At 54.3% G+C, this 27,676-nt stretch overlaps 1 protein-coding gene across 2 annotated transcripts in view; it reads right to left on the bottom strand.

The window, feature by feature from the left end:
* The window catches only part of UNC5A (unc-5 netrin receptor A), a 64,887-nt gene extending 44,212 nt beyond the window's left edge, over nt 1–20,675 (bottom strand). For both annotated transcript variants that reach the window (XM_037823078.1, XM_037823077.1), the window contains exon 1: nt 20,589–20,675. In XM_037823078.1, the coding sequence (XP_037679006.1) occupies nt 20,589–20,658 (70 nt within the window). In that variant the 5' untranslated portion in view covers nt 20,659–20,675. The remainder of the gene's footprint in view (nt 1–20,588) is intronic.
* Nucleotides 20,676–27,676: the final 7,001 nt, after the last annotated feature.

Genomic DNA, 27,676 nt, shown 5'->3' on the forward strand with positions numbered 1-27,676 from the left:
TTAAATGAATGGTCTCTCCTGGGCCCTGGGGAGTATATTAGAGTTCTGAAGTGATGGTCAGAATGGGGGAAGTAATCCAGGGGAGACAGGGAGATGCATCGGGCAGGCCGGGCCACTAATGCTGCCCATGCATCTCGGCAGGGCTGGGGAGCCAGGAGCCACTTCTCACGCGCAGACAGGAGAAAGGAAGGCAGGAGGAGACAGCAGGGACTGGGGGAATGGGGGGTGGTGGTGGTGGCCCTGCCTCAGCTCCTTCTTTGTTCTCTTCTGCACTCCCGACAGTGTGTAATTATTTCATTTATTCATTTGTTCGCTGGCTCGCTGCCTGTCTCCTCTGCTAGAACATCAGCTCCACGAGGGCACGAGTACAGCTCCACCGTGCAGCTTGGCATTGCCCGCATCTGGCTGAGAGCCTGGCACATTGAGCGTGCTCAGTAAATATTTGTTGAAGACACCGAGTGAATGAGTGAATGAAAGAGTGGGTGAGTGAATGAATGAATGAGTGCAACCATCCAGGGCAGACTCACAATCTGCAATCAGCCACATCTTGGGGAGGAAGCCAGGCTCCTGGGTTGCTTTGATGGGCTCAGACAACAGCCTGAAAACCTTCTTGAGTTGGGCTTCCCCTCACTCTGACTAGGCTTTGGCTCCAGATGTCCTGGCTATTCCCCTGGGCCTCAGCCTGGACGCAAGAGTGAGTACCACGTGTGCCAGCCCTTTGGTTGGTATTTGGTAGGCAAGAGAGGATCTAAAACATGTTTGATGACATTTCCCAATGCCTAAACTTACTGCAAAGCTACAGTCATATAAACAGCATGGTACTGGCATAAGGACAGATATACAGACCAATGGAATCAAATTGAGAGTCCAGAAATCAACCCTCACATCTACAGCCATATGACTTTAGTCAAGGGTGCTAAGACCTTCCAATGAGAAAAGAATAGCCTCTTCAACAAATGGTGCTGGGACAACTGGGTATCCACATGCAAATGAATGAAGCTGGACTCCTACCTCACACCATATATAAAAATTAACTCAAAATGAACCAAAGACCTAGAAATAAAAGCTGAAACTATAAGACTCTCAGAAGAAAACTTAGGGCTAAGTCTTCGTGACCTTAGATTAGCCAATGGTTTCTTAGAGATGAAATGACACCAAAAGCATGAGCAACAAAAGAAAAAAAATGATAAATCAGACTTCATCAAAATTAAAAAGGTATGAGCCTCAGGTGAGGCCCATCCACATGGACCACTGAATTCCTCCTCCTGCTTATCCTATGCCCAAGTGCCCAGTCAACCTTCACCTCAGCTCTGGCTTCTGTTTCTTCTTCAACCTCTTTCCTGCAACAGCTGTGACTTCTAGACCATTTCAGCACAAGCTTTTTTTTCACACCCATCTATCTGCCTCACTGGCCCTGGACAACCGGGCCATATGATCCTTCTAAAATCCAGATCTGATCTTCTTGCTTTCCTGATTTAGAATCTTCAGTAGCTCCCTGCTATCTCTGGCATGGGCTCAAAACTCCCCGGAGGTGGTGGGGAGGCATTCAGGGCTGTATAACATGGATCCAAACTATCCTCATAGCCTCAGCTTCTGCTACCATTACTCTTGTAACACCAACACCAGCAGCTAAAGGGTCTGGAGTTCTCACTACACACCCTGCCCTAAGCCACGCACATCTGATGCTGTCATCTGATAGGCCCGAACCTGAGTGCCGACCACTTGTGGGGGAGGAGGGGACAGGAAGGACGCTACAGGGCTGATGAGAATGACTGATTCTTGGCATTGAGGAAGAAGGACTCCAAGATGGTGCCCACTGTGGCCGGGTGATGCTGGTGTCACTGCAGAGCATGGTAGTGGGAAGAGGGCCCTCATATTTAGGGGAAAAAGGGTTGGGAAGCAGGCCCATGCTCCAGCCCAGCCCAAAAGACTGTTCAAGGCTCATCCCTCAAGGGGATGAAGCCTCCAAAATATATTCTTGTATATGTGCTGGTCTTCAGCATTCCTGGGTGAGAAGACAAGTGTTTGCTCAGGAGGGTGGGTGATGGACAAAAGGAGTGCCCAGGGCCCTGGCACTGGAGACCTGGCTCCAGGGCTGGGAGAGGAGGGCCAGGGGGCTCCATCCCAGCTGACTGGAGCTGCCAGCTGCAGTCCCATAAATTGCATCCTGGCCCAGGCTGGCAGTCCATTAACATGAAAGATTTTATCGCACTTTACAACCTCCCTGTCTTGTATGGCGACAGCAGGTAATTAAAACAATAATTGTTTTCTGATGTTGCTTCTGCTAAACGATAAAAGCTTCCAGTTATTTCCCTTTCATTGGGGTAGGTGGGGGAGGGGTCTGATTGGGGGGTACAAGGGGTGGGGTGAGGGGGGCCACAGAAGTTTGGGAGGTGCAGAAGCGTGAGGCCTGCAGGAGCCTAATTTCTGCTCAGAAAAGCTCTGGATGTGTCCTCTCAGGCACACACAAGCTGGTACACAGCAGGTACAGGCCACATACTGGGCCTTCATGTCCTGGCTCGTGCTGCTCTGAGAGCTGCTCTGGAGTGGGTCACCCTGCTTGCAGCTCTGTGAGCTGCTCTTGGAGGGGATGGATGGTGAGGCCCCAAGCCCAGAAGGCTGGCCCCAGCTGGGACCTGGAGGAACCATCTGTCCCAGACCGAGGTCCCCTCAATGTGGCTCTCACCCACCCGGAGACTGAGGCAGCTGGACGTCTTCCAGCACAGACAGACTCTAAAGAGTGAGGGAGTGGAGAAGGGGAGTTTCAAGGCCTGTGAGGACCAGCCCCAGCACTAATCAACTTGTACTTCCCAAGCCTGGAGCACCAGAGGTAGCTGGCCTGGGAAGGGCTGGGGTCCCTCAAATCCCAGAGGGAGCTTGATTCAAGGGTGACAAGGTGCCCAGTGTGCCGGGGGGTCTTCTGTGGCCCCCAAATAATCAAGCCATCCATCCATCCACTCATCCATCCACCCACCATCAATCCGTCCACTCACTTACCAACCCATCCATCCATCCATCCATCCACCCACCATCAATCCATCCACTCACTTACCAACCCATCCAGCCATCCAGCCATCCATTCACCCACTCACCCACCCACCCACCCATCCATTCTCCACCCATCCATCCACTCGCCTATCCATCCATCCATCCATCTATCCATCCATCTATCCATCCATCCACAAACTCACCCACCCACCCATCCATCTATCCATCCATCTATCCATCCATCCACAAACTCACCCACCCACCCACCCATCCATCCATCCATCCATCCATCCATCTATCCATTCATCCACCCACCCATCCATTCAATGAATATTGAGCTTCTATTTGGTGCCAGGCACCGTTCTAGACACTGGGGATACCACCATGAACAAGTGCAGTCCCTGACCTCAGGAAGCTTACATTTAATGCGAGGAGGCAGGGGGTGGGGGAGTCCTGGCAGAAAATAAACAAGTAAATAAGTCAATATGGTCAATGAGTGCCACAGAGAAACTAAAGCAGAAGGTGATACGACACTACTCAAGATTGGGGGCCATGGGGTTTTCTCTGATGAGATGATATTTGAGTGAGGCCAGAATGACACGGAGGAACTATGGGATGACAGGGAGGGGCTGAGCTTCTGGGACCCAGTACCCTCAAAATGATCCCTGGTCCTGGCACTTGCGCCCTCCTTTCCCCCTCTAACCCCAGGCCAAGGAGCCTGGGGTGGGCATGGGTGGGCACGGGGCGGTGACTGGCAGGCACCCAGCATGTGTGCTGGTGCCCGCGAATGACATCACACCTGGTGTCTCCCTCACTCCCGCCCCCCCAGCGCCCTCCAGGCCTGCAGTAAATCACCCTGATGCTTTAAAACAAATACTTCTTAATCACTAAAAATTGAAATGATTTCATGTGAAAATGTTAATGTATTCGGAATCACAGCCGCACACTGCGTCTGACAAATTAGCACCCAGCCCGTCGCATTGTTTGTAGCTACATTTATCCTGGTGACGAGACACACGCACAAAACGGAGGAGAGGGGGACAGGACAGGGCCCGGCTGGGGGATGGCGGGGTTTTGCGGAGGAGGGTGATGGATGGGGAAAGGAGGAGGCAGAGGGAGACAGGGATCCCAGGGCATGAAGAGAAGCCCAGAACTGTCCCTGACAGCCAACCCTGACCACTGCTTGCAGCAGGGTCCCAGCAAGGGATTGGCCTGGGACTGGACAGTGACTCTTACACCAGGGAGGGCTGGCCGGCAGGAAAGACAGGCTGGGCACAGACACTCAGACACCAGCAGTGACGAGAGCACAGGGAGATGAGAAAGACTTTTTTTTTTTTCAAGAATTCAATATTTCAAAAATCAGCATCAGCATAATCAACTCTCAACCTCACTGGACTTCCTTAAGCTCATTTTACAGTTTAGTATTTGATATTGGGAGGTGGTGGGGAGGGCAGCCACGGAAACCTGGGCAGTCCATTGGTGCTGACGCCTCCCAAGGGCTGTGGCAGCCTGTCTCACCTTCTCTAAACCCCTCCTTCTGGATGTTCCAGCCCCACGTGGTCCATCCATCCACCCATCCCCATTCCTGAGGCCTTGGATCTGCTCCACGTCAGACCAGGCCTGGGGCATTTTCTCCATTTCATAAACGTGGCAGAGGAGAATGTCTGCAAATGCAGAGCAGCTGTGGGACCCAGGCCTACTGAGCCACAAAGCCACGGCAGTTTCCAGAAGCCCCAGATCTCAGGGTTTTTACGGGGAGCACCCCCCACTCCAAGAAACCTTCCTCTCCCACAGCTCCTCTCACCCACCTGTTTAACCTGATCAGGCCTGTCCTCAGAGGGGCTTCTTATTGTTCGACTCCTCCCTGTTTGCTTTTCTGGAAGCCGAGTGGGTGTAAAGCATAAATGAACGTGAGTGGATGCAATCCCTTCATCCAACTCCACAGGCCCTGTCCCCAGACCAGAGTCCATTTCCACCTCTGGGCTGCTGCACCCATGGTTGGTTCCTTCCCATCCCTCCAGCCTGAGCTCAAGCATCACCTCCTCAAAAAGGCCATCCCTGGCCCTCCCGACTGATCTCCCACTGGGCATGCCCAGCATCCAGCTCACACATGGTCACATGGTCACAGGGCCACTGAAGAGCTTTTATCACTTTCTTACACGATCTGCTTGCTTGTTTGTGGCTGTCTTCTCCGGCTGGGGTGTGCAAGAGCAAGGATGGTGCCCGTCTTGTGTGTCTGCAGTGCCTGGCAGGTAGTAGGAGCTCAATAAGTGCTTATTTAATGACTGGCCATGCCCTTATTTTCATCTAACCCTGTTGCTGAGTCTCCTCTCTCCACTCACCCAGTCCTGGGCCTCCCTCTTTGTCAGCGTGGGAACACACAATGGATGGACAGCTTGGCGGCAGCTGTGTGATGTCAGGCAAGTTGCTTCACCTCTCTGAGCCTGCCTGCAGGGAGCTCAGGTGAAAGTACTTTGCAAGTTCAAAGCGATTATGCTTGTCCTTGCCTGGCTCGCTTTCCTCAAGGCACTCCCCTAACACCTTCACTGGATCCCAGAACTTTTTTGGTCCCAGTGTCCTCCTGTTCCCTCTCTATGAGGTCCAGTGACCTCCACATCCTGCTTGTCCACATTTTTTCCAGCTCTCATGTGTCTGCTTCTCTCCTTCCCCTCACCCCCTGCACACTGCTGAGCCCAGACCCCAACTCAGCTCCTCCTTGCCTCCTCCCAGCACATCTTCCAGGACTCACTACAAGCCTTTCTCTGCAGCCTTCCCCAGGCAGCCTCCCCCTCTTTGTCAAACTTTCAATTAACTTCCCCGTGGGCCTCCTTCTGGCTTCCTCAGAAATCGTCCCCCCTCCCCCCATCCTCCTTTGACATCTCAGTTGCAGCCATTCCCCAGAGCCTCGTCCCTTCCCAGGATGGGATCACCCTGTCAGAAAGGGACCCGAGCTCAAAGCATCTGTTACCAGCTTCACAGGAACGAGCCTGTCCTCTCCACTTCCCGCCCTGACTACATCTCAAAGATCCAGTCCCAGGTGTCCAATGATCTTTTCGAAGCTTCCACCTGACTACCCACTACTGTCACCTCCAAATGAACAGGGGGGACCCAGGGTGCACACCCAAGCTCTCAGGGCTGGAACGGAGGGGACTGGGGAAGGAAGGCACCTACACGGGGACTCAGCACCCACAAGCACTGAGCATGCGCAAGCGGGGAGACCACGCCTCGGTGCGCAGGGCCACCCGCCCTGCCCAGCCCTCCCCTCCCAGGAAAACGGGCTCCCAGTGCCCTGGTCTTCTGATTTTTCAAGAGAAGTCGAAACTTGCATTTTGGTTGGAATTCTTGAACTTTTGATATGTTTTATCACTTATTTTCCAAAAACAAACAAAAAAACCCCTGCCTCACTGGCCAACAAAATGCAAACTACAGGTCCAGGGCACCGGCTGGGTAGGTGCTCTCCCGACATCGGCATGGCTTCCTTCGAAGATCCGGGATCAGACCTTTTCAGGTGCAAGGTACGGAAATCCAACTCCAATTGGCTTAAGCCTGGAGCGGGAAGTTGCTCTTGGCTCCGTGTCCGCCAGGCTGTGGGGGCAGCTCACAGGATTGAGATAAAAGCTACAAGGATCACAGCCTCCGGGGCCTTGGAGCCCCCAGGACCGTCTCTCCCTTCTGCTTGTCGCTGATTCTCCCGATGCCTGGGCCTCACTCTCCTCAGCTGCCGGGCTTTCCCTCTATGAGGTGGAAGATAGCCGCATAGGCCTAACAGCCCAGAGCCATCTTTACAGCTGCCACTCCAAGAGGGAGTTGCCTTCAGACAGGAAAAGCCACTGGAAGGATTCTGATTGGCTCGGCTCAGGTCACGTGGCAACTCTGGATGAATCATACTGTCCAGGATCTCCACTCGGCTTTGCGCGGCCTGCTTGGTGTTTTCCCCAAGGTGAGGGCGGAGCAGGCCATGATTGACAGTCCCTCCAGGCCCACGGGGTGTTGGGAGTCACCAAAGGTAGGGTGACGGGCTGTGACCAGGAGAGAGTGTGTTGAGTAGTAAAAATGATGGCTAGCGGAGAACACTACAAAACACGGAGGTGGGGTGTGTCATTTCTCCAGAAAGCCAAACTCCCAAAGGGTAAGAACTTCTCAAGACCAACTAGTAAGGGTGGGGCTGAGACTGGAGTTTAGGTCAGTTATTTCCAAGCCCTGTCCTTTCCCCTTTCCCTCCCATCTCTGAGGCCTTCCCTGCTGCCCATCCGTGGTATCCCCGATGGGTTCCAACAGGGCCTGTTTCAACAGCTTCACTGACAGGGAGCTCACCACCTGCCATGGCTGCCATCCTTGTCATTGCTTTCTCAGTCTCATTGGGTCTCCTACCTGCTGGTCCTAATGCTACTTTCACAGGCTACACAGGACAAAGCAAATCAGCTCTCCCCTTGACAGCCTTACAGACTGAGGGTACAACAACTGCCTTAATTTAGAATAGTTCCCCCATTCCAATCTCCTGAGGACTTCTCTTGGGACATGGCTTTAAGTCTGTCCCTTCACTGCCCATCGACTCTGTGAGCCCTGACAATCTTCCATTACATTCTCTCTGCTGAACTGGGCCAGAGCCAGTTTTCTGTTGCTTGTAACCAAGGTGTCCTGACTGACCTCCACATTCTGCACACAGCCTGATGGGGTGGGGAGCCCAGGGCACTGGGGAGCTGTCTTGCTCTTTAGGCTTCTCCCCCAGCCCAGCTCCCTGTCCATCTTCTATTTCTGCCATCACTTCCCCAGGCTCAAAACCTGTGACTCATGTTTGCCTCTTCCCCCTCGCTCACCCCCCACATGCAACATCCAGAGGCTCCTCTTTTGAAACGTCTCCCACATCTATCTCTTGTACCCCACCTCCTGCTGCCTCCTCTCTGAGAAGGAAGGCCTTGTCATTTCTTGCCTGGATGACTACAGCAGCCTCCTGGCTGGTCTCCTTGCCTCCAGCCTCTCCCCACTCCCATCCATCCTCCCTGCACTGCCAGATTAATCTTTCTTAAACACCACTCACCGCCTGTCACTCCCCAGCTCAGTGACATAGCCAACCCTGTTGCTCACTGGTCTCCCACAGGCACCGTCTGCCCTGGCCGGTTTGTGCGCCTCCCAGCAACCCCTACACAGGCTCTCGCCAGGGAAGGCCAGGCCTCTTTTCCTCCTGCCTTTGCTGTCTGGCCAAATCCCACCAAAATCCCTCCTGAGTCCCTCTCCTCCTCTGGCCTTGGGGCCCCCAGAACTCTGGGAAGGGGGGTGGCCTGGGACCAGCCCTGAAGCCTCAGGACCTAAGGCAGGCCAGGGGATGGGCTGTCCTTACCTGGCCCATCTAGGCTCTCAAAATGCCATCTCTGCTCTGTGCATCTCAGGGGCCCACCCTGGCTTCCAGGCTGTCAGGAGTCACCCAAATCACTGCGGGTGAGTCATCCCTCTACATCACCCTTCCTTTTCAAGGCCGCTCATGAATGCTTATCACCCCTAGAACGAGCACCTTTCCAAGATTCTAGACCTGTGGGGTCCTACCCTTGAAGCTTCTGCCAGTTTTGCCAACCAAGCATCCTCCCCGCCCCCCACCCGCACTGCACATATACTTTAGGGACATCATATTTCCCAGATGAGAAAACTGAAGCACAGAGAGCTTAAATAACTTGTGTAAGGTCACCCAATTTAGGACTTTTACCCACCCCTGACTCTTAACCAGAAGCTTCTATGGCCTACCTGGAAAGAGCCTGGAGCCCAAAGGGAAGCAGCCCCTCCAAGCCTGGGGAAGTCAGGGGCTTCTGTGGGGAAAGGCCTTAGAAGCCCTTGCCCGCTCCCTGCCTGGGACAACTTCTCCACGGGGCTGGGGGTGACCAGGGAGCAGCAGTGTGCTGGAGCTGGCTCATCCGAGCTCGGGAGAGCCAAGCATTAAAATTTCTGGAATCACATCACTGATTCCAGACAATGGAGTCTCACACTGGCAGCTGATATCACATTGGTAGCTTGAAAATGGCCACGGGGGAGTGTTTTCACCATGGAAATGGGCAAATCAGTCCCTCAGCCATCCCAGAGAGCCAGTTGTTAAACATTTACCAGCACGCCACCACTGGGGAGGGATTGAGGACCACTCGCAGAAGGGCGTAGGCATTTGGGTGGTGGGCTTCAGGAAGTTCACACCAAGGACAGCCCCACCCCTACCCCCCATGAAGCCAGGGATCTGGGAGGATAAGGGTCTTGAGGAAGAACCAGGTGGCTCTTAAAAATGGATCATAAGATCCCAAAGCATCTGGAGGAAGAAGGCCTCTGGAAAAGTGCCAGTGTAGCCACAACACCTCTGGATAGGCAGAAATTCCCAACACAGAGGGATGCCCAAAACCAAGGACAAAGGCATGGATGAGGGGCTTGGAAGATCTGTGCAAGGAAGGCTGAGTTCAGATCCAGCTAAGGCTTGTAGAAAATGCCAGAGCAGGACAGGGCAGCAGCGGGGGTCTTGATGGGGGGAGGATAGGAAGGGGCCAGTCTGCAGATGGGGTAGACACCAGAGCCTGGGCTCTGACCTGCCCTTTTTTACCTAAGACATTGGACTGGAGAGTCAGAACAAACTCTAGTAAGAAAGCATGAAGAACAAGAAGGCAAGGAGATAGAAAAGGCCAAGTGGTTGCTCTGAATGAGTTTGGGTCTCTTAGTACTGATAAACCACACCCAAGGTCCTGGCGGTGGCGGGTGTGTGTGTGTGTGTGTGTGTGTGTGTGTGTGTGTGTGTGTGTGCTGAACCCCATGGTTGACCATAGAGAAAGGGGTAGTTGGGGTGGTCATGGGGTAGGAGACACGTGAGCTATGGTCTCATTTTCAAAAAAGGAAATTTGATTAAGTGAATGATACAGTTAGGGTACTTTGAGTGCAAGCGACAGAAACGGATTCTCATAAATTTAAACCAAAAGGGTAAAATACTGGCAAGATAGGCCATTGGGAGAAGGAATAGGAGGCTTTAAAAGTAGATCTGAACTAGGGTAGGAGAAATTAATCAACTATCTTATCTCACTTGGGCCCTGCTGCTGAAATGAAGGGGCCCCAATGAGCTTGTGTAGCTCTACTCTGGAGTAAAATCTTGAGGGAAAGTATCAGAAGGGCCATCCTTTGGTGACATTCACTAAGGCTGAAGTGATCAAGAGATCTTGGTAGGACAGGGAATGGAAGCTGGACAGACACACAACCCAGTAAATGTCCACTGGAGTAGTGACAGTCTGGTGAACCCAAGGCACACCCAGGCACAATTCTAATCAAGCTTCTCTCAGATGCAAACCAAAGGAAGCAGTGATCCTGGGAGACAAGTTGGGATCTCACCAATCACCAGACCAGCCTCCTTTTTTTTTTTTTTTAATAGGGTCCCTGTTCTGGTAGACCAGGGACAGACTGGAAACACAGTGGGTCTGGATTTCAGCCAGGCACTGGATAAAATATTTCAGCATCAGCAAATGGAGATAGATGAAGCAGATGACAGCACAGTTAAAGGAACGCAAAACCTGTTGAATGGCCAGCATTGTTTTGTAATGTTGCCAGGTAAATAGGTAACACTGATCCAGATTCTGGGCTTTACTTTGGAGCCACAGGCTATGTCCTTGGTGCTATTCGGCATTTTTTATTAAGTATGTGGGCACAAAATATTGATGATGGGCTGATTACAATCTGAGGATGACTTGCCCACCCCTTCTTGGTGGATAAGAACCTTCTTTGCAGGGTAGCACACAGACTGGGTAACCAGACAGTGGCAAAGGTGGCTGGGGCCCAAGCCAATCTGCCTAACCGTAACCCCATGGCTGAGAAGACTGGCTCACACACTTGGCCCAGCTCTTGATTTGGGCCAGTTGAGGAAGAGCCACTCACTCTTTCCCCCTGAACTGGGGCTGGAAGGTTGGAGCTCTGGGAGCATGAGGCTGCCATCTTGTAATTGTGAGCCAATGGGCTGTCAGAGAGCAGCGCTGACCACCATGCCCCACCCCAAGCAGAAATGAGGATGGGTCCTGGTTACACGCCTGAAGCCAGAGCTATCCCCCTGGCCTTTCAATTACATGTGTCAATAAATTTCCTTCTGTTGCTGTGCCAGTTTGAATGTATTGTGTCCCCCGAATGCCATTATCTTTGATGTAATCTTGTGTGGGCAGACATTATCAGTGTTGATTAGATTTCTTTGAGTGTTTCTTTGGAGATGTGCCCCATCCAGCTGTGGGTGATGACTGATTGGATAGTTCCATGGAGGTGTGGCCCCACCCATTTAGGGTGGGCCTTGATCAGTGGAGCCATATAAATGAGCTGATGGGCAGAGGGAACTCAGTGCAGCTGTGAGTGATGTTTTGAAGAGGAGCTACAGCCAAGAGGGACTATCTGAAGAAAGCACAGGAGCTGCAGATGAGAGAAAGTTTGAAGACGGCCATTGAAAGCAGACTCTTGCTCTGGAGAAGCTGAGAGAGGACAAATACCCCAAGTGCAACTAAGAGTGACATTTTTTAGGAACTGCAACCTAGAGAGGAACATCCTGGGAGAAAGCCATTTTGAACCCAGAACTTTGGAGCAGACGCCGGCCACGTGCCTTCGCAGCTAACAGAGGCTTTCCGGACACCATTGGCCATCCTCCAGTGAAGGTACCCGATTGCTGATGTGTTACCTTGGACACTTTATGGCCTTAAGACTGTAACTGTAACCAAATAAACCCCCTTTTCTAAAAACCAATCCATCTCTGGTGTTTCACATTCTGGCAGCATTAGTGAACTAACACAGTTGCTCAGGCCAGATTGGTTTGGGTTTTCCAGATATTTGCAACAGCCTTATTACCCTGCTCTACTCCACGCTGGGGCATCGTGTCACAGTGTGGTGGGCTCCTGACTGAGGAAGGTGTGATTACAGGGTTGATGCCCAGAGGCACGTAACAAGGATGGGGATGGGGTGAGACTTGGAAACACATCACATGAGAAGCAGCTTAAAGAACTGAAGCAAATGGGACCAGGCAGAAGCTCTGTCTTAAGCAACTGAAAGGGAGGAAGCCATCCTCTGTGTGGCATCAGAAGGAAGGACCAAGAACCTTTTGGGGGAGCTTACTGGGAAGGAGGATTCTACCTCATTATAAGAAAGCAGTTTCAAAAAGATATGTGGCTTCTGGAAATTCCCTTTGGCTTGAAGCTCAGGGCTAAGGAAACCCAACTCCCAGAGAGTTTTTAATAATCATTGCTCTGTGGCCCGGACAGCCCTTCCCAGGTTAAGGAAACACCAGCACCCAGGTGGGGTAGGAGGCAGAATGTAGATAGAGAAATGGGTTCAAGGAGATGGGGTCACACACACAAAGTCTCCTGACTTTCTCCTGTCATCTTTTGAATCTAAGGGGTACCAGACAAAGCCCTGGCAATAAACAGCCTCATGGGACAGAGATCTGACCCCCATTCAGGGGGCATGGTGAGGCCGAGCAGCAACAAAGTCCCAGCTCTGCCACTTCCTTCCATGTGACCTTCTCTAAACCTCAATGTCCCCATCTAATAAATGGGGCTAACCACACCTACCTCATGGCTAGTCCTGATCAGCTGATGCAGGCAGAGCCCAGCATGGGGCACTGTTACTACCATCATCAAATTAATTAAGAATAAAAGATGTTAAGAAACAGTGCACAGACACAGAAGCCTCCTCCTCTTCCCACCAGAATATTTTCTCCTCTCTTAGCAGCAGAATGTTCTGGTGTCAAAAGCCTGGATTGGAATCCCAGGACCGCTGTAGATTGGCTGGGACCTGGGGGCAAGCCAGTGCCCTCCCCAGTCTGTAAAATGGGAATAAGAACGCTGACGCATTTGCATACAGCAGGTGTTCATTCAATGAAGGCATTGTCCTCCCTTCTGCAGGATGATCAGCCTGGGGTCTCTGGAAAGCCTACACAAACAACAGTGCGAGTGAGCCCATGGCCCACCTGCTGCCTGACGTCTAAGGGGGCCCGGGAAGACCGATGGGAGGTGAGGGCTGCAGCCAAGAGCAAGAGCGGGAGGAGGGGCAGAGGCCCCCGAGCGGCAGTGCCCGGAGGCTGGACGCCTGCTCCCCAGGCGGCAGCCAAGCGCTCAGCCAGGAACTTGTTAACAGGCCCGGAACAAAGAGCTGATAATCCGGCGGGCGGCCGCGGGCGGGCTGGCAGGCGGAGGAGGGATCCCGCCCCTTCCCCTTGGCACGGGGGGAGGCCAGACAGCTCGGCCGCCGGAGTTTACAGCGCATTAATTACCTTGCGCCCAAGCAGGGACCGGGGCCGCCAGCCAGCCAGGTTGGGTGCGCAGCAGCACCCCGGCCCCCTCCCCCAACTCCAGCCAGGCCGCCCCATTCCTGGCGAGACCCTCCCCTGAGTCCAGGCTGTTGGTCGCGGCCGCTAATTGCTAATCCCCTCGGCTCAGTCTCCCATTGGCTCGGCACCTGCCTCCCCGTGGCCGCTCACGTGCCCTGCAGCTCTGCTGGCCGGAGGCCGAGCTCTAGCAGGGCACCCCCGCCCTTCAAGCTACCTAACAACTGTGTGTGTGTGTGTGTGTGTGTGTATGTGTGTGTTTTGGGGGGCGGGGTTCCAGAGGCTGGGATCAAGTCACAGGGTGGGTGCCAAGGAGGCACACCTACCCACCGATGCCTGGCACCCTTTTGGAAGGGAGAGGGGTAGCTAAAAAGAAATACAGAGGTTGGAAACACCAGCAGTCCCTCAAATCCATTATTTGGTCCCTGCCCCAGTTGGAGTGGGGTAGAGGCTAATTCAGGGTGAACCTCCCCCTACTGGCTCTCAGCAGAATTTGCTGGGATGGGGCTTAGGGAATTCTACTTGTGGTCCCTGGCTGGGGAGGTAAAGGGCAGAGGTGGGATACAGAGCCCCCTCCCCAAGGCCCCTGCAGCCATCCCTCCAGCTCCCTCAGTCTAGGCTGACTACCCCTCCCCAAGTCTCAGCCTCCAATTTGCCTGGATCTCAAGGTGACCCTGAGCCTTCTAGATGGACACAGTTCTGACATCCAGGGTTGGGGAGGTGCTCAGCTCTGGGGGACCCACTATTCAGGATCTTGGCTCTTGGGGCTCCTACCAGGACCTGACTCAGAGGCAAGGCCTTCAGGGCTCCTCCCCCATCTAAATAGGACCAAAATGTCCCCCTTTTGTGGTCTTCCCGGGTAATGAGCAGCTGCCATCCCCAGGCCTCTCTGGGTCCCCAATACACACACACACACACACACATTTCAAACAGGGCTAGGATAGGCCAGTCAACAACCACATCTGGAGAGGGGAGGGTTGGGGGGAGGAGATATCTATATGCCCTGCCCCTGGGCATGAAAAGGGGCAGAGAGAAAGAAGCCAGGCCTGTCCCCCATCCCAAAATGGGGACCTCATTTCAGTCCTCTGTTCTCCCACTTGTTCCCCCAGTTGCCTCCTTCACCCTCTCCTGCAAAGCTGGCTTCAAGAATAGCCAAGGACTCTCCCACTCCCCAGAGGAGAGGACAGAACACTGCCCTCTGCTGTATCCATCATCATCATCATCAACTGCTAACATTTATTGAGTGACTACTATGTGCCGGGATTTACATGCATTAGCCATCTAACCCACACAACAACCCTGTGAGTTAAGTGCTACTATTCCTCTATTTTACAGACAAGAAAACTGAAGAAGTGATTTGTCTCAGGACACATGGCAGTGCAGGGAAGAGCTGAATCAGGACCAGGATTAGAGCGAGGCAAGTGAGGTTGCCAAAGGCACAACATTTAAGGAGACCCTTACTCTCAGGTGCTGACCCTGAACTTGCATGACTTAAAAGTTTGCACCTTGCCTAACCCTAGTTCCAACCCTGATTCACAACCAGACCCCAGAACCTGCCGACTCAGCCATTCTACCACCTCCTCTGGGTGCCTGGGGGTTCTGGTCCCCATGGGCTGATGGCTGCCTGGGGCATCTAATGACAGTGACTGGGAAGAGAATGAGCCTCGGGCACTGACACACTAACCTCCTGGGGGCCCTGAGATGTGTCTCTATGATTGGGAGTGTTCACCGACTGAAGCAGGATCTGGCTTTCTGGCTTGGGTGCTGAGACTCACAGTTACCATCTCTGCTTCACCACCAGCTTCGGCCCTGCCCCAGCAGCCACCTGACCCCAAGGCAACACGGGCAGCAGCTGCTGAGGTGGTTGGCGTCTTTGGCAGGTGCTGGGCGGGAGTGAACGGTTCCTTGGGGAACTTGATGTTAAGTGCAGAGTCTACCACAAGCTCCCGAGGTAGCCTACTCTTGGCACCAGCCTCTGCCCCAATAGAGTCATTAGGTCCAATTCTTTAGTATACAGAGAGGCAGACAGCCCAGAGAGGTTACATGATTTGCCCAAGATCACACAGCACTCAAGCTGGCAGAACCGAGACTAGAATTTCCTTCCATCCACGTCTCCATCCCCCTTTGTTGCCATATCTTGTGACAGAACCCACCGTCAGCACACATCTCCAGGCACTGAGCTGGGTCCAAATCATCATCTTCACAAAACCCCAAACAACTTCCTTTTGCATAACTGGGGGAATCAGTGTAGGAATCAGACCCCTGCTGGGGATGTGTGTGTGTTTGGGTGCAAATGGGATTGGGGGTTGCAGACTTCTGCCAACTAGAAGCAATGACTCCTCCCTGGAGGCTGGAGCAGCAAGAGCTGAAGCAGCTCACGTTAAGACCCCTTCTCTCCCAAATCTGGGCTTGGGCCTGACGCTGCCCGGACCCTAGCTCCACCCCAACTCATGTCTCCTCAAATGTTGGAAGATGAAGGAAAGAAACAAACACTCCCGGGTACCTGCTGGATGTTGGGTTCCATCCCAGGGTGCTCTTCTATGCTGTCCCATCAACTTGTTACTATACCCCCATTCCACCAATGTGGAAACAGGCTGGGGGATTAAAAGTTACCTATCCAAGGATACAAGGCTTGGTTGCAAACTCAGCCCTGTCTGCCTCCAAGGCCGCTAAACTTTCTACTCCACCTGACAGGAAGAGGGAGCTGAGACTTCTCTGACACCCATGGGAGCAGACAAGAAGAATGCAGGGCTGGGTTGATAGAATGGATCCCAGGTCACTGAGCTCCCATATAGGCGGCAGGGGGTGATCAGGGCCCAGGGGCCATGGGTGGTTGGGGTGCAGAGGTCATGGTCTCCTGGGGTTCAGCCTCAGGAACAAGGGGCCCCACATAAGTGCTGCACAGAGTGGCCCAGCCTTGGTGCCACCTCCACACACATTATTTGCACAAGAAAACAGCCACTTGGGGAAAATCTATACCTGGTTGGGGCGGAGGTGGGCAGGGAGGTTCCTACTGAACAGACATGGAAACACAACCTGTGTGAGTGACCCACAAACACACTTATGTGGGCTGGTCTGCCATCTGTGTATGAGACCGGGGTACCACAAGACCATGGTGAGGCTTGTGTGGCTGATTCTGGCCCCGGACAAGAAGCCATTTCCAGGAGTGGGGCAGTCTGTGTTCAGGAGACAGGGATGGGGCAGAACAAGGCAGACAGAGCAAACTTCTCTCCCCATCCCCAGCTGTAGCAGTCCCCCCTCTCTGGTCAGAAAACCCAAACTCAAACCATGTTAATAAAGAGAAAAAGCAAGCACTTCACTGGCCACAACTCAGAGCATTTTAGGGCTGAGAGCAGAATTTCCCACATTTTTTTAGGTCACTGTGCCATAGACAAGGGCAATACTTGTGGAAAGCACTGGAGGGAACAAAGAAAAGATGACTTGGGCCAGAGGCGTCTGACAGCTGCCCCAGGCCCCCCTTGTACCTCCCCAGGGCTAAGAAGTCAGTGTCTCTGTCCCCTGTAGCCCACTTTGAGCACATCAGTGCACCAAGGTCCCTGCAGAGGGGAGGAGCTGGGGAGGCCTCTTGGAAGGGGCTGGATTGGAACTGGGGGCCGAGACAGAGAGAAGCAACAAAGATGCTTGGCCTAGGTCTGCACAGAGCTGAGGAGAGTGGGGTGATGGGTGGAAAGCATGACGGGCAGAGTCCAGGTGGCACCTGGTTTTGCAAGGCGAGGGAGCTACAGTCTGGAAGTCAGAGCTTGTCTGGGGGTTGTGGCTGCCCGGTTCACTGGCAGTCAGAGCCAGGGCCACACTGACACAGGAACATGCCCCCTTCTGAGACTGTAGAGCAGATCAGCCCAGGGATGATGAAGGAGGCAGGTGTTCCCTAAACACCCCCCAGGTTCAGGATTTGGACTTTACCCCCTAGGCACTGGGGAGCCACAGAAGGTTACCTAACACAAGGCATTCAGTGGAGATGCAGATTGGAGGATGGGGGGGTGGTGGGCACTGCAGTGGTCCAGGTGAGAAAGGGAGAGGCTGGGGAACAGGGAAAGCGACCAAGGAGGTAAGGGACACAAGAGCAACATCACAAGTCGGACTGAGCCCAGGGATCTGGTGACAGATTAGAAGTGAAGTGTGAAGGAGAAGGGAGAGCCAGGGGAGACTAAGGTTTCCAACCCTGGGGCCTGGGTAGGGGCAGGCTCTGAGCAGGCGTGTGCCTGGATGCATGTGTTCCCAGGCACTGGGGCCTTCACACAGAGAAAGGGGTCTCCCCCACACCAACCCTGGCTCAGGGCAGGCCCTCCTCTTCTGAGACTGTGGGGCTGGAGTCTGAAGATCTTGGGCCCAGCACTGGGAAGGAAGAAGGCTCGTAAGTGGAAGGGCCTCCAGGTCCTGGCTGGGACCAAAGTGTTGGCTGCTTTTAGGAACCAGGCCAGTGCCTTTCAGGTGGGGGTTTGGTACCTGGGTCAAAAGCCAATCACCCGGCTTCTGAAGGGAGCCCCTCCCGACCTTGGCAAGCAGGGAGCAGGCAGTCCAGAGCACCAGCCCTTTCATGGGGGAGCATGGCTGGGGGTGGGATCTGCCCCATCTCCAAGACAGGTAAATGACAGCAGGATATCTCTTAGCTTTACAGCTTTAGCACACATACCCACCCCCCTAGGCCACCAGTTGCTCCAGCCAGGGCGGGGAGGGGGGGGTGAAGTATGTGCCAAGAAGCCCGGGGCCATACCTGAGGATAAGGATAGGGGCTGAGGTGCAGGCTCCCGGGGCAGCTTGTGTTGGGGTCAGGATGGGCAAAACCAGAATTTGGGGTCCCTCAGTCCCACCTCCCAGGAAGCCAGCTCCCCATGGACTCCCTACCACCTGCAGGAAGCAGGTAGATGTGTGTGATGGGGGGGCCTGGCAGGTGTGTGTGGCCCGCAGGGGCAGGGAGGCATTTGGGGAGGCCAGCTGTGTGTGTGACCCAGTGTGAATGGGGAGCTCCTGGGAAACGTGTGGGTCTCTGTGAGTGGGCCGGGAGGGGGGACGCATGCTGGAGGGACAGGCTTTTGTGCCAGGTGGCAGTGAGTGAGGTCGGGTGACAGAGGATGTGGAGCAGGAGGCTACGGTTGGTTGGTCGGTCGTGCGGGGCCCCGGCGCCCCCTGCCGCCTGGCTGGCCAGCCCTCCCTCTGCCACACACAGACACATTTTTCACCCGCTGCTGTTGCGCTGCTGTTGCCGGAGGAGCCGATGTGAAGGGCGGGTGCGGGAGGAGCCGGGGTCACCACGGGGCCAGCCTGCCTGGATGTCCGGCTCTGGGCACACGTGTGGGGGACTAGAGGGAAGGGACTAGAACAACGACCAGGCCGCCTCCCCCCACCCCACCCATTGCCCTTCAGCAGCTCCTTCCCCAGGCCTGGGAGTTGATCCTGTTCCAGGGCTGCCCTGCAGCTCTGGTGCCCACATGCCAGCTCCTCAGGCAACCTTGAACCCGTCCCCAACAGGTGCCCCACCAACCAGGGGTGCAGGCCTCCCACCCCACCTGCATCCTAAGGAATCCATGAGGCAGCCACACACACACCATGCTGCGGTGCCCTGACACACCAGCACCTGTCACCCACTTATGTACAAATACTTATCCATGCAATTGCACACAACTGTCACACACGTGCAGCCTGACAGCTGCCGCACATGCTCATCTGGCCACACACACACACACACACACACACACACACACACACACCAAGGCTGCACCCACCACACCAGCCCTGTCATCACCCAGGCACACATGCCAACCTACAGCCTCACACGTGCTCACAGGGGCGACATGCAGATATGGCCACACCACCCTCTTGCTCACAACCAACTCAGTAAACATTTCCTGGGCACCTACTAGGTTTCCAGCAACACCTCCCCCCGGTGGGGGGAGGGTGTTAACACCCCGAGCTCACCATGGCCAGTGGGACAACCTGCTGCCCCCGAGCATTCGTTGGGGGAGATGCACACACACCCCTCACACATGTGTGCAAGGTGAACACACGCCCAGTGGTAGCTCAGCTTCCCAGATTAGTCAGGGTTAGAAGGGGAGGCCATGGGGGCAGAAGGGTTTGTTCAAGTGAGGATTTGGGATGAGTGATGGGAAGGGACATAGAGTGAGGTGGGAGGGCTGGAGGGGGACGGAATGGGGGGGATGGCCAGGCGGTGGTGGGTGCAGGATGCAATGCGCAGAGAGACCCTTTAAGGAAGCAGCCATCAGCATCAATCATCGCGCTGATCCCCTGAGCTCTCACTCATTGATCTTGGATCAGTCTGGTTTCAGGAACCCCAATGCTCCCTTCCGACACCCCTGTGATGAACAGGGGCCTGGCCTGTCTACTCCCAACCCCCACCCCAGGCACTCGGGGTAGCAGGAATGGAGGACTGCTAGAGCAAGCCCCCTGTCTCCTTGATTACTACACACACACAAGCTCAGCGCTGCTAAGTGCATGGGGGCAGATACCAGAAGGCCCCAAAAGCTCAGCCCAGGTGGAGGTTTCAGGGATAGCAGACAAAGGATGGAGGGGAACTTACTGCCCCCGGGCAAGGGAAGGAAAGGAGGTGGGCTGAAGGCTGAGTTACCCAGCAGGTTGGGGTGGCCAACGGGAAATGTAGGATGGGGGGCAGGACTGTAGAGTTAAAAGAAGGGGAGGCGGCAGGGGACCAGCGCACAAAACTCTGGCCCCCAAGCACCGGGACCGCGGCGCTTTGACTGTGTGGGCTGCACGCCTCCACGCCTGAGTGTCTGTGCGTGTGAGAACGTGTGTGGTGGGGACAGAGGAGGACTCTGTGTTCTGGATGTGGGCAGGGGCCAGGTGCCAAGCTGGGAGATTGTGAGTAGCTGTTTGGGGCAGACGCTACCGGGAAGAGGTATCCTAAACAGCCCCTACCCTGGATTTCCTGGACACTGAGATGTGGTCAAAACCCTCTCATCTGCGAACCCCCAAAGTCCTAGAGGCGCTGATCCAAAACCCCAAGCCGGCTCTGGGGCCGGGCAGCCAGCAAACTTCCCCCGCCCGGAGGCGTGGGGCGTTTACACTCGCCAGCCCCGCGCGCTGACAGCTGCTCCTAGACTTGGCAGAACCCAGGCTTCCGGGGAAGCTCGCAAGGGAGCTGCGCAGCAGTGACAGCCGGCCCCCGCGTCCCGCCTTATAAAGTTTGGCCTCAGGGGGCTCCCAGCCGGGTCCGGCCGCGCGGGTCAAGGACCCCTCGGAGCAGCGTGCGTTCGCGCGCACGGTTCCCCGCAAGCCTCCCCAGCGCGCGCGCGGCGTGACTCACCCGAGCCGCGGAGCCAGGTGGCGAGGACCATGCCCAGGAGCGCTGGCCACAGACCGGGCCGGGAGGCCATGGCCGCAGGCGGGCGGGCGGGTGGGCCGGGCGCGGGGCTCCGCGGGCGGGAGGGCGGCTTTCAGCGCCTCAGCCCCGAGCCCCAGCCCGGGGCGCCCCTGGGGCCCATGCCAGCGGACTGTGCTGCCTCCGGGCGGCCGGCTGCGGGGCGCGCGCAGTGCGTGGCTCCCCTGGGCACTGGGAGCTCAGCAATGCAGCCGGGGCGGAGCGCAGCGCCAGCCGCGCCGCGCACCAAGCCAGCCGCTGCGCGGAGCCCGCAGCCGGGAGCGGGCCGGCGGGCGCCGCAAAACCCGGACTGGAGCAGCGGAGCGGGGCGGCGGCGGGGCGGGGCGGGGGAGGAAGGGAGGGGCCGGGCCGCCCCGCGCCGGGCGCGCGGGCCACCCCCAGCTCGGGGGATCCCTCCCGGCGATGCCTGAGGCTCCCCCGGGGAGGGGCTAGGGTGGTGGGCGGGGAGGCCTCCCACCGCCCCGCGCGATCTCCAGGGACCCGGGCAGGAGCCGGAAACCCGGAGTGGATCTTTTCTCCCGGATCCGGGCTCTCCCCGGCCCGCCAGCCCGCGCACAGGTGGCCCGAGAGGCCCGGGGCTGCGGTGACCCCGGCGCGGTGCCAGCCTGCGGAAAGCGGCCCGGGGCAGGGGTGCCCAGGACAGGTTCCGCTGCAGTGCTCTCCGCCTCTCCTCCCTCCAACCACCTCCGCCTCCAGACCGCGCTCCGAGGCCGTCAGCGCGCCGCGGTGCGCCGCCAGCCCACGGTTTGGGCAGGGGACTGCGGGAACCGCGCGCAGAGGTATCTTGGCCCCCAGTCTCGGGCAGGCCGGACTCGGGGCCACCCGCAGTGCCAACCATGAAGACTGATGGGCGCCAGAGAGCAGGGCTCACGCAGCGTGACCCAAGATTTCCCTAACCCCGCAGCGGTGTTCGCCTCAAGAAAACAACCCCCGGACGCAGAGCATCGGACTGGGAACGCGGTGTTTGCGTCCCGGTCTCGCCGGGCGCCAGAGACGGGCCTGAAGGAAAGAGCAGGACTTTGGGAGCTAGAGACACCTGGGGTAGGATTTAGGCGCGTCCGCCTTCTAACTCTGTGACCTTGGACGAGTCACGTCGTCTTCCTGAGCCTCCAGCAGTGACCACTGCTGGAATCGCCTCTTCCCCACCCCCATCCCCTAATCGGGTTTAAATAAACGGAGAGGGCTTCCTTGAAGGAGAAAGGAAATGACAAAATGCGCACCGTGTGCACGCGGCATGTGGTCAGAAAAAGAGAGGGTCTTACTCTGGGCCAGGAGGGGAATGAGAAGCGTGAGGGCAGGGTCGCAAACTCAAATGTCTACAGGGGCCTGGCGGTAATAGAAATTGATGCTGCAGATTGGGCCATGTGGAGATGGTCTTCGCGTCCGCAAAGAGATGTGAGCTCTTTTGTGTTTCTTGAAACACAAGGCCCTCTCTCGGTCTGTCTTGTTTCCCACTTTTGAGAAAGAAGGGTTATGAGAAATGTTTTGCTTTCCTTTTTACTATAAGAAATAAATAAATTGATGCATCAGCCAGGGTTCCAGCTACATGTCCATGCATTCTGGGTTTCAGTGCTAGGGAGGCCATGGGCAGCCCTGGGGACTGGGCACAGTGTCCCATCTAAGGGGAACAGTGGGCTCTTCTGCTGCAGGTGCTAGTTGAGGGGAGGTGGGGCAGTGGGGCTATATCTTCCAATTATTCAATAGAAGCCACACATGCAGATTTGTATGTGAAATCTCCTGATTTAGCATTTTCAAATAAAAAAAAATTTTTTTAAATTAATCTCATGTGGACCCAGATGAAAATGTCCCCCAGTTTCTGGTTTCTGAACTCTGCTTTAGGGGCTACCCCGTGTGAGGGGGGCCTGATTGGCCCAACTGTCTGGGATATGTGGGAGGGGGCAGTGTGTGCCCAGACTGCTCCCCTTGACACCATGCTCCTTCCCCAGGGGAGGGAGGAGGTGAGCAGGATTGGTGAAAGGGTGAGAGGACCCGCATTTGGGGCCCAAGGTATGGAGGGGATTATTAGGAATTGGAGTTTGGGCACTGGAGGGAGGAGGTTGAGGATGAGGGTCTGGGCTTAGGGACTCAGATATAAGATGACATCATAATGGTCTTGCTGAACGCTGCTCTGTCATTGCCTGCATTTGCAATTTGGGTTGATCCTCACATGCAATCCTCTTAAAGAAATATTGTACCCCCATTATACAGATGGGGTAACTGAGGCTTGGAGAGGGAAAGTGCCTTATCCCCCAGGGCCACCCTTATTCAGTGATTGCAGAGCTGAGATGGGTCCCTGGGGGATTTGATTTCCAAGTCCATGCTCCTTACATTTCCTCCTGCAGTTTCTGTTCTGGGATTAGAATTTGGGAATAAGGTTAGGGTGTGGGAAAGTGTAGGGTCTCCTCTGCTCAGTTTGGTTGCTTTCTCTGTTCACTTCTCTACCCCTCTCTCTTCAGCTAGAATAGAGTGGTCTGTGTAACAGTCAGGATAGACTAGGTTATGTCATGGTAACAAACAGCCCCCATATCTCAGTGGCTTGAATCAACAAAGGTTTAGGTTTATTTCTCTTATGTCCATCATGGCTCTATTGCTCCAGGTCATCCTCCCTGGGGTGCCTGGGCTGACAAAGCAGCCACTTTCTGGAACATTTCAAGTCATTGAGACAGAAGAAAAGGGAACTCTGGAGGTACACACACACAGGCACTAAATGGCTCAGCCCAGGAATGACACAATTCATTGGCCAGATCTGGCCACATGGCTCCACTCAAGACAGCCAGGAAGTATAATCCTACCATGTTCCTGGAAGGCAGGGAGCTAAAATATATGGAGAAGAGTATGACTGGTGACTACAGCCTCCAGGCCTGGCACTATCTGGCCCCAGCCTGCATTGGCCACTCTGGAGTGACTCCAGCCATAGTGGCCTTCTTTCTATTTTTCCAGCATCCAAACTTGCCCCCACCTCAGGGCCTTCTCATTGGCTTCTCTTCCTGGAATGCTCTGTGCCCTTGGCTTGATTCCTTTGGGTCACTTAGACCTCACTCAGTTGTCCCCTTCCAAGTGGTACTCAAACCTGTTTGTTGTTGTTGTTGTTGTTGTTGTTCGTTTCAGTTAATTTCTTTAATAGGATAAGAAGTTCAAAATACAATGTCAGGATCATGAATGTCTATCTTAGAAATTTTACAAGTTCCAGCCTCATTTGAAAGTAGCTGAATTTTGTGATGCCAAGAGAAGAGGTAGGGGGGATACATTTGTGGGGGTGAGGAACGACTAGACTTCTCCCCAGAGTTTTGCCCCAGACCCAGAGGTAGATGGGAGGAACAATACTGACATCTCCAACCTCCTTTACCCAGGGCCCCAAAGAGCCTGAAACATGCTCAGATCCACCCTATGACCTTGGGCTTCTGCTCTCAAAGAAGCCCCAGACTTTGAGGGATGAGGGGTGCCAATCCCACCCCCACAAAGGACCCTCCAACAAGGGTCTGTAGCCCCCCTTGCAGATTCATAGCTTTTTTCTCTGGCCACTCTAGAAATTTCTTCTCTCTAGGGAGTAGGAATCCCACCTCTTTGGGATCACCTTTGGGGCTATATGAAACATGTCTGCTCCCTCTTTTGCTTCTGTTATTTCTGAAGACTCTAACTTCTTCTACTTCAGAAGACAAAATCTGGGTCAAATCCAGGCCAAACAATGCAGCGTCTGTTGCTGGCACTGTGGCAGAGAGTGGGGTCCCTGTCCTCTCCACCCTGTCACCCCACTGCTGTTGTCTCCAGGTATATGGGTGGAATTATGAACCCCGATTTAGACATACTCTTGATCTTAACCTACATTCTTATGGGTATGAACTCATAATAGCACCTTTTGAAGATGTTGATTTTAGTTAAGGTGTGGTAAACCGAACCAGGGTGGGTCTTAATCCAGAATAACTGGAGGCCTTATAAGGAGGAGGTCACAGGGAGAAGCAAGGAAGCCACAGGAACCTGGAAGGGAAAGGAGAGGACATCACCAGGTAATGCAAGGCAGAGATGCAAGCCAAGGAACCCCAAGGACTGCAACAAGCCAGCACCAGAATGCACCAACCCTGGAAGGAAGCAAGCCTTTAGCTTCTGAAACCATGAGACACTAAAATTCCCATGTTTGTCATGGCAGCCTGGCCAACCAAGACACCAGGCATCTCCTGAAGGGATTTGGCACGTCTCCCGCCAACATGGCCTGATGAACAAGTGGGGTCCAATATGCTTTTGGTCAATGGTGGTGCATTGTTAATGCCACTGAAATTGAGGAGTCCATGGTGAGGGAATTTCTGACCTGGAGGTACATCAGAAGCTCTGTGATGCTGGCTAAAATGCAAATTTCCAGGTTACACCTTACCTTGTTTCTGATTCAGTATGCCCAAGGGGGGGTCTAGGTTCTACTCCCTACCAGCTGTTTCTGACTTTGCCAGTGGTTTGAAGATCACACTCTGAAGAACACCAACCTGAGCTTCTGCCATAGGCACTGCCATACAACTGGGTGTCCCCCATCCTACACATGGGTCTCTGGATTTCTGGATTTCAATGCAGAGATTTATAGTCATCCCAATTATATCTCATTATTTTACATCTCTTCCCTCTTTCCCATATTGGAGCCCTCTCAGGATCTGGATGCTGTCAGACAGAGTTCTCGCTGTCATCTTCAACTGCCTGTCATTCCCAGACGGGATTGGGAAGCTATATATACTTTCAACTGGGTCCTTACCAAACATGCTGCTGACGTCAGGACCAAGGACAGAGCCTGATTGCACAAGGGCTGTCAGTTTCCCTGCTCAGGAACCCTCTGACTGCACCATCATTCAGCTCACTTCTCACTGCTGCACCCACAAAAATATACTGAAAGACTCTGCAGAGCCCAGACTCCATCCATGTGCCTCCAGTTTTGCCCTCATCTACCAGATCAATAACCCAATTAATTGGGAACTTGGCTCAGCAGGCAAGACTTGCTCTTGGAGACTCCACTTTGTCATCTGATGGTCCCTGCCCTGGTCCAAGCATTCCTTTCATACCTGCCCACTCCTCAGTGCCAGCTTCCCTCCTCTGGAAGCAGCATCTTCCTGTCTTTCCTTTGGGGACCAACTCTCCCCACCATCAGTGCACAGTATTCATGGGGAATACTCCATCCCAGCTCCAGAGAATAACAATTGCTTCAGCCTGGCCACTCACTGATTCAGGGCATAAAAGCGAAGTCAGGCCACTAAAGCTCCTTTCTGGGAATTTTGTTGGAACTAAGGAGAGAAAGAATTTCTTTTCTTGCTGGACTTGAAGCAGGAAAGAGGTGATCCTGGGGCTGCCATCATGAGGAGTTCATGCCTGAGACTGAAGCCTTGGCAGAGACATTAGGAACCTGGAGGATGCTGAATTCCAGCTAATCATTCTAGGCCCCTGGATAACTGCTTCTGAAGCTGTCAGATATACTCCTGGACTTTTCACTTACATGAACCAATAAATTCCCTCTTCTGTTATTTGAGCCCAATTGGGTTACTGTCAATTGTATTTGAAAGAGTGATATAGAATCATCCTTGATAAAAATCTGTTCTAGAGCCATTACTAGGATAGGGCCAGCATTTACTAGTGCCTACTGTTTGCAAGGCTCAGTGCTACCCACAGGGGGAAACAGCAGATGCAAAGGATGAAAATGAGGGACAGCAAAAAGGCCACAGCAGAGCAGGCAGGGAGAGTGGTTTGAGAGAGGCTTGAGGGGCAGCAGGGGCAAATTAGCCCAATGGAAGAGGGTGTGTTTCAGTCTCCTTCGGATGGGAAGCATGGGAGAGCTTTAAGCAGAGGGGAGGCATGCCCTGTCAGGAGGATGGGTATTTGGGTCACTGTTAAGTAACAGCAGGATTTGACCAGGGCAGGGTGGTGGAGAGGGACTTCCAAGCAGGAGGCAGGGGTGGCGTACTTGGCCCTGTGCTTGATGATATTCAGGAGGTTCCCTCTGTGGTTTTCTCAGCCCCCACCTACAAGCCACGGGCAAGGGAGGCCGCCAAAGCCCCTGCCCACTCCCCTTGCACATGTATCTCATAAGACTTCTGCAGCAACTGATTGGTGCTATGTAGGCTTGGGATGAGCCTTCATCTACTTCTTCCACTTTTCAGAGCTAGGAAGCAAACCTCCTCAGAGGATCCCCAGCAACATCTGGTCTAGTCCCCTCCACACACAGAACTCCAACACCCACACACACACACACACAACATGCCGACACCCACACAGTCTCTGTACCCAACATAAATGCACTTCCCACACCCAGCTCACACACATGCACTCCAGGCGACTGGAAACCACAAAGCAGCACACTAGCTCCCTGTATCTATTTACAAACACCACCATGTCTCCCCACCCCCTTCCCACCCAGACTCTTGCCCACCCTCCATGCTGTCCCAAGCTATGGAGAACTGTGTGCCTGGCCTGGGGTGTCTCACCTCAGGAACTAGGGTCTTCAGAACCAAGGACAGCGCCCAGCATTTCTTGAGCTGCTCCGCTCACCTTATGCCCAGGGCAACGTTGAGCTTCGTCATTCACTGATTTTTCACTTTCATTCTCACTACCCCTTAAAAAGAAGGTGGTAATATTGCCCTCCTCCTCATTTTATAGACACAAAAACTGAGGCACAAGGGAGGGATGTAACTCGCCTGAAGCCACTGAGATAGTAGGGGATAGAACAGGATTTGGACCTAGAAGCTACTCTGGAAATGTTTGCTGAGTGATTGAGAGAATGTGCATTCGAATAAATGGTTTTATTATAGATACATGCTCCTATGATGCATGTGGTATGACAGAGAGAGAGAGAGAGAGAGAGAAAGAGAGAGACTGAGACAACCTTTCCCAGCCCCAAGACAGTCAGATGGAGGTTCCCCTGGCTACACAGCCCACTTCCAGTTTCCCACTGGGCACTCTCAGGTGGATTTGGAGGGGAGGTGTTCCCTGCTGAGGAGGTCCTATGTGAAAAGGAGGGGTGGAGAATCTTCCACAGGAAGGGGCAGGAG

This window comes from Choloepus didactylus (genome assembly GCF_015220235.1).
Source record: "Choloepus didactylus isolate mChoDid1 chromosome 11 unlocalized genomic scaffold, mChoDid1.pri SUPER_11_unloc1, whole genome shotgun sequence".
Classification (NCBI taxonomy): domain Eukaryota; kingdom Metazoa; phylum Chordata; class Mammalia; order Pilosa; family Megalonychidae; genus Choloepus; species Choloepus didactylus.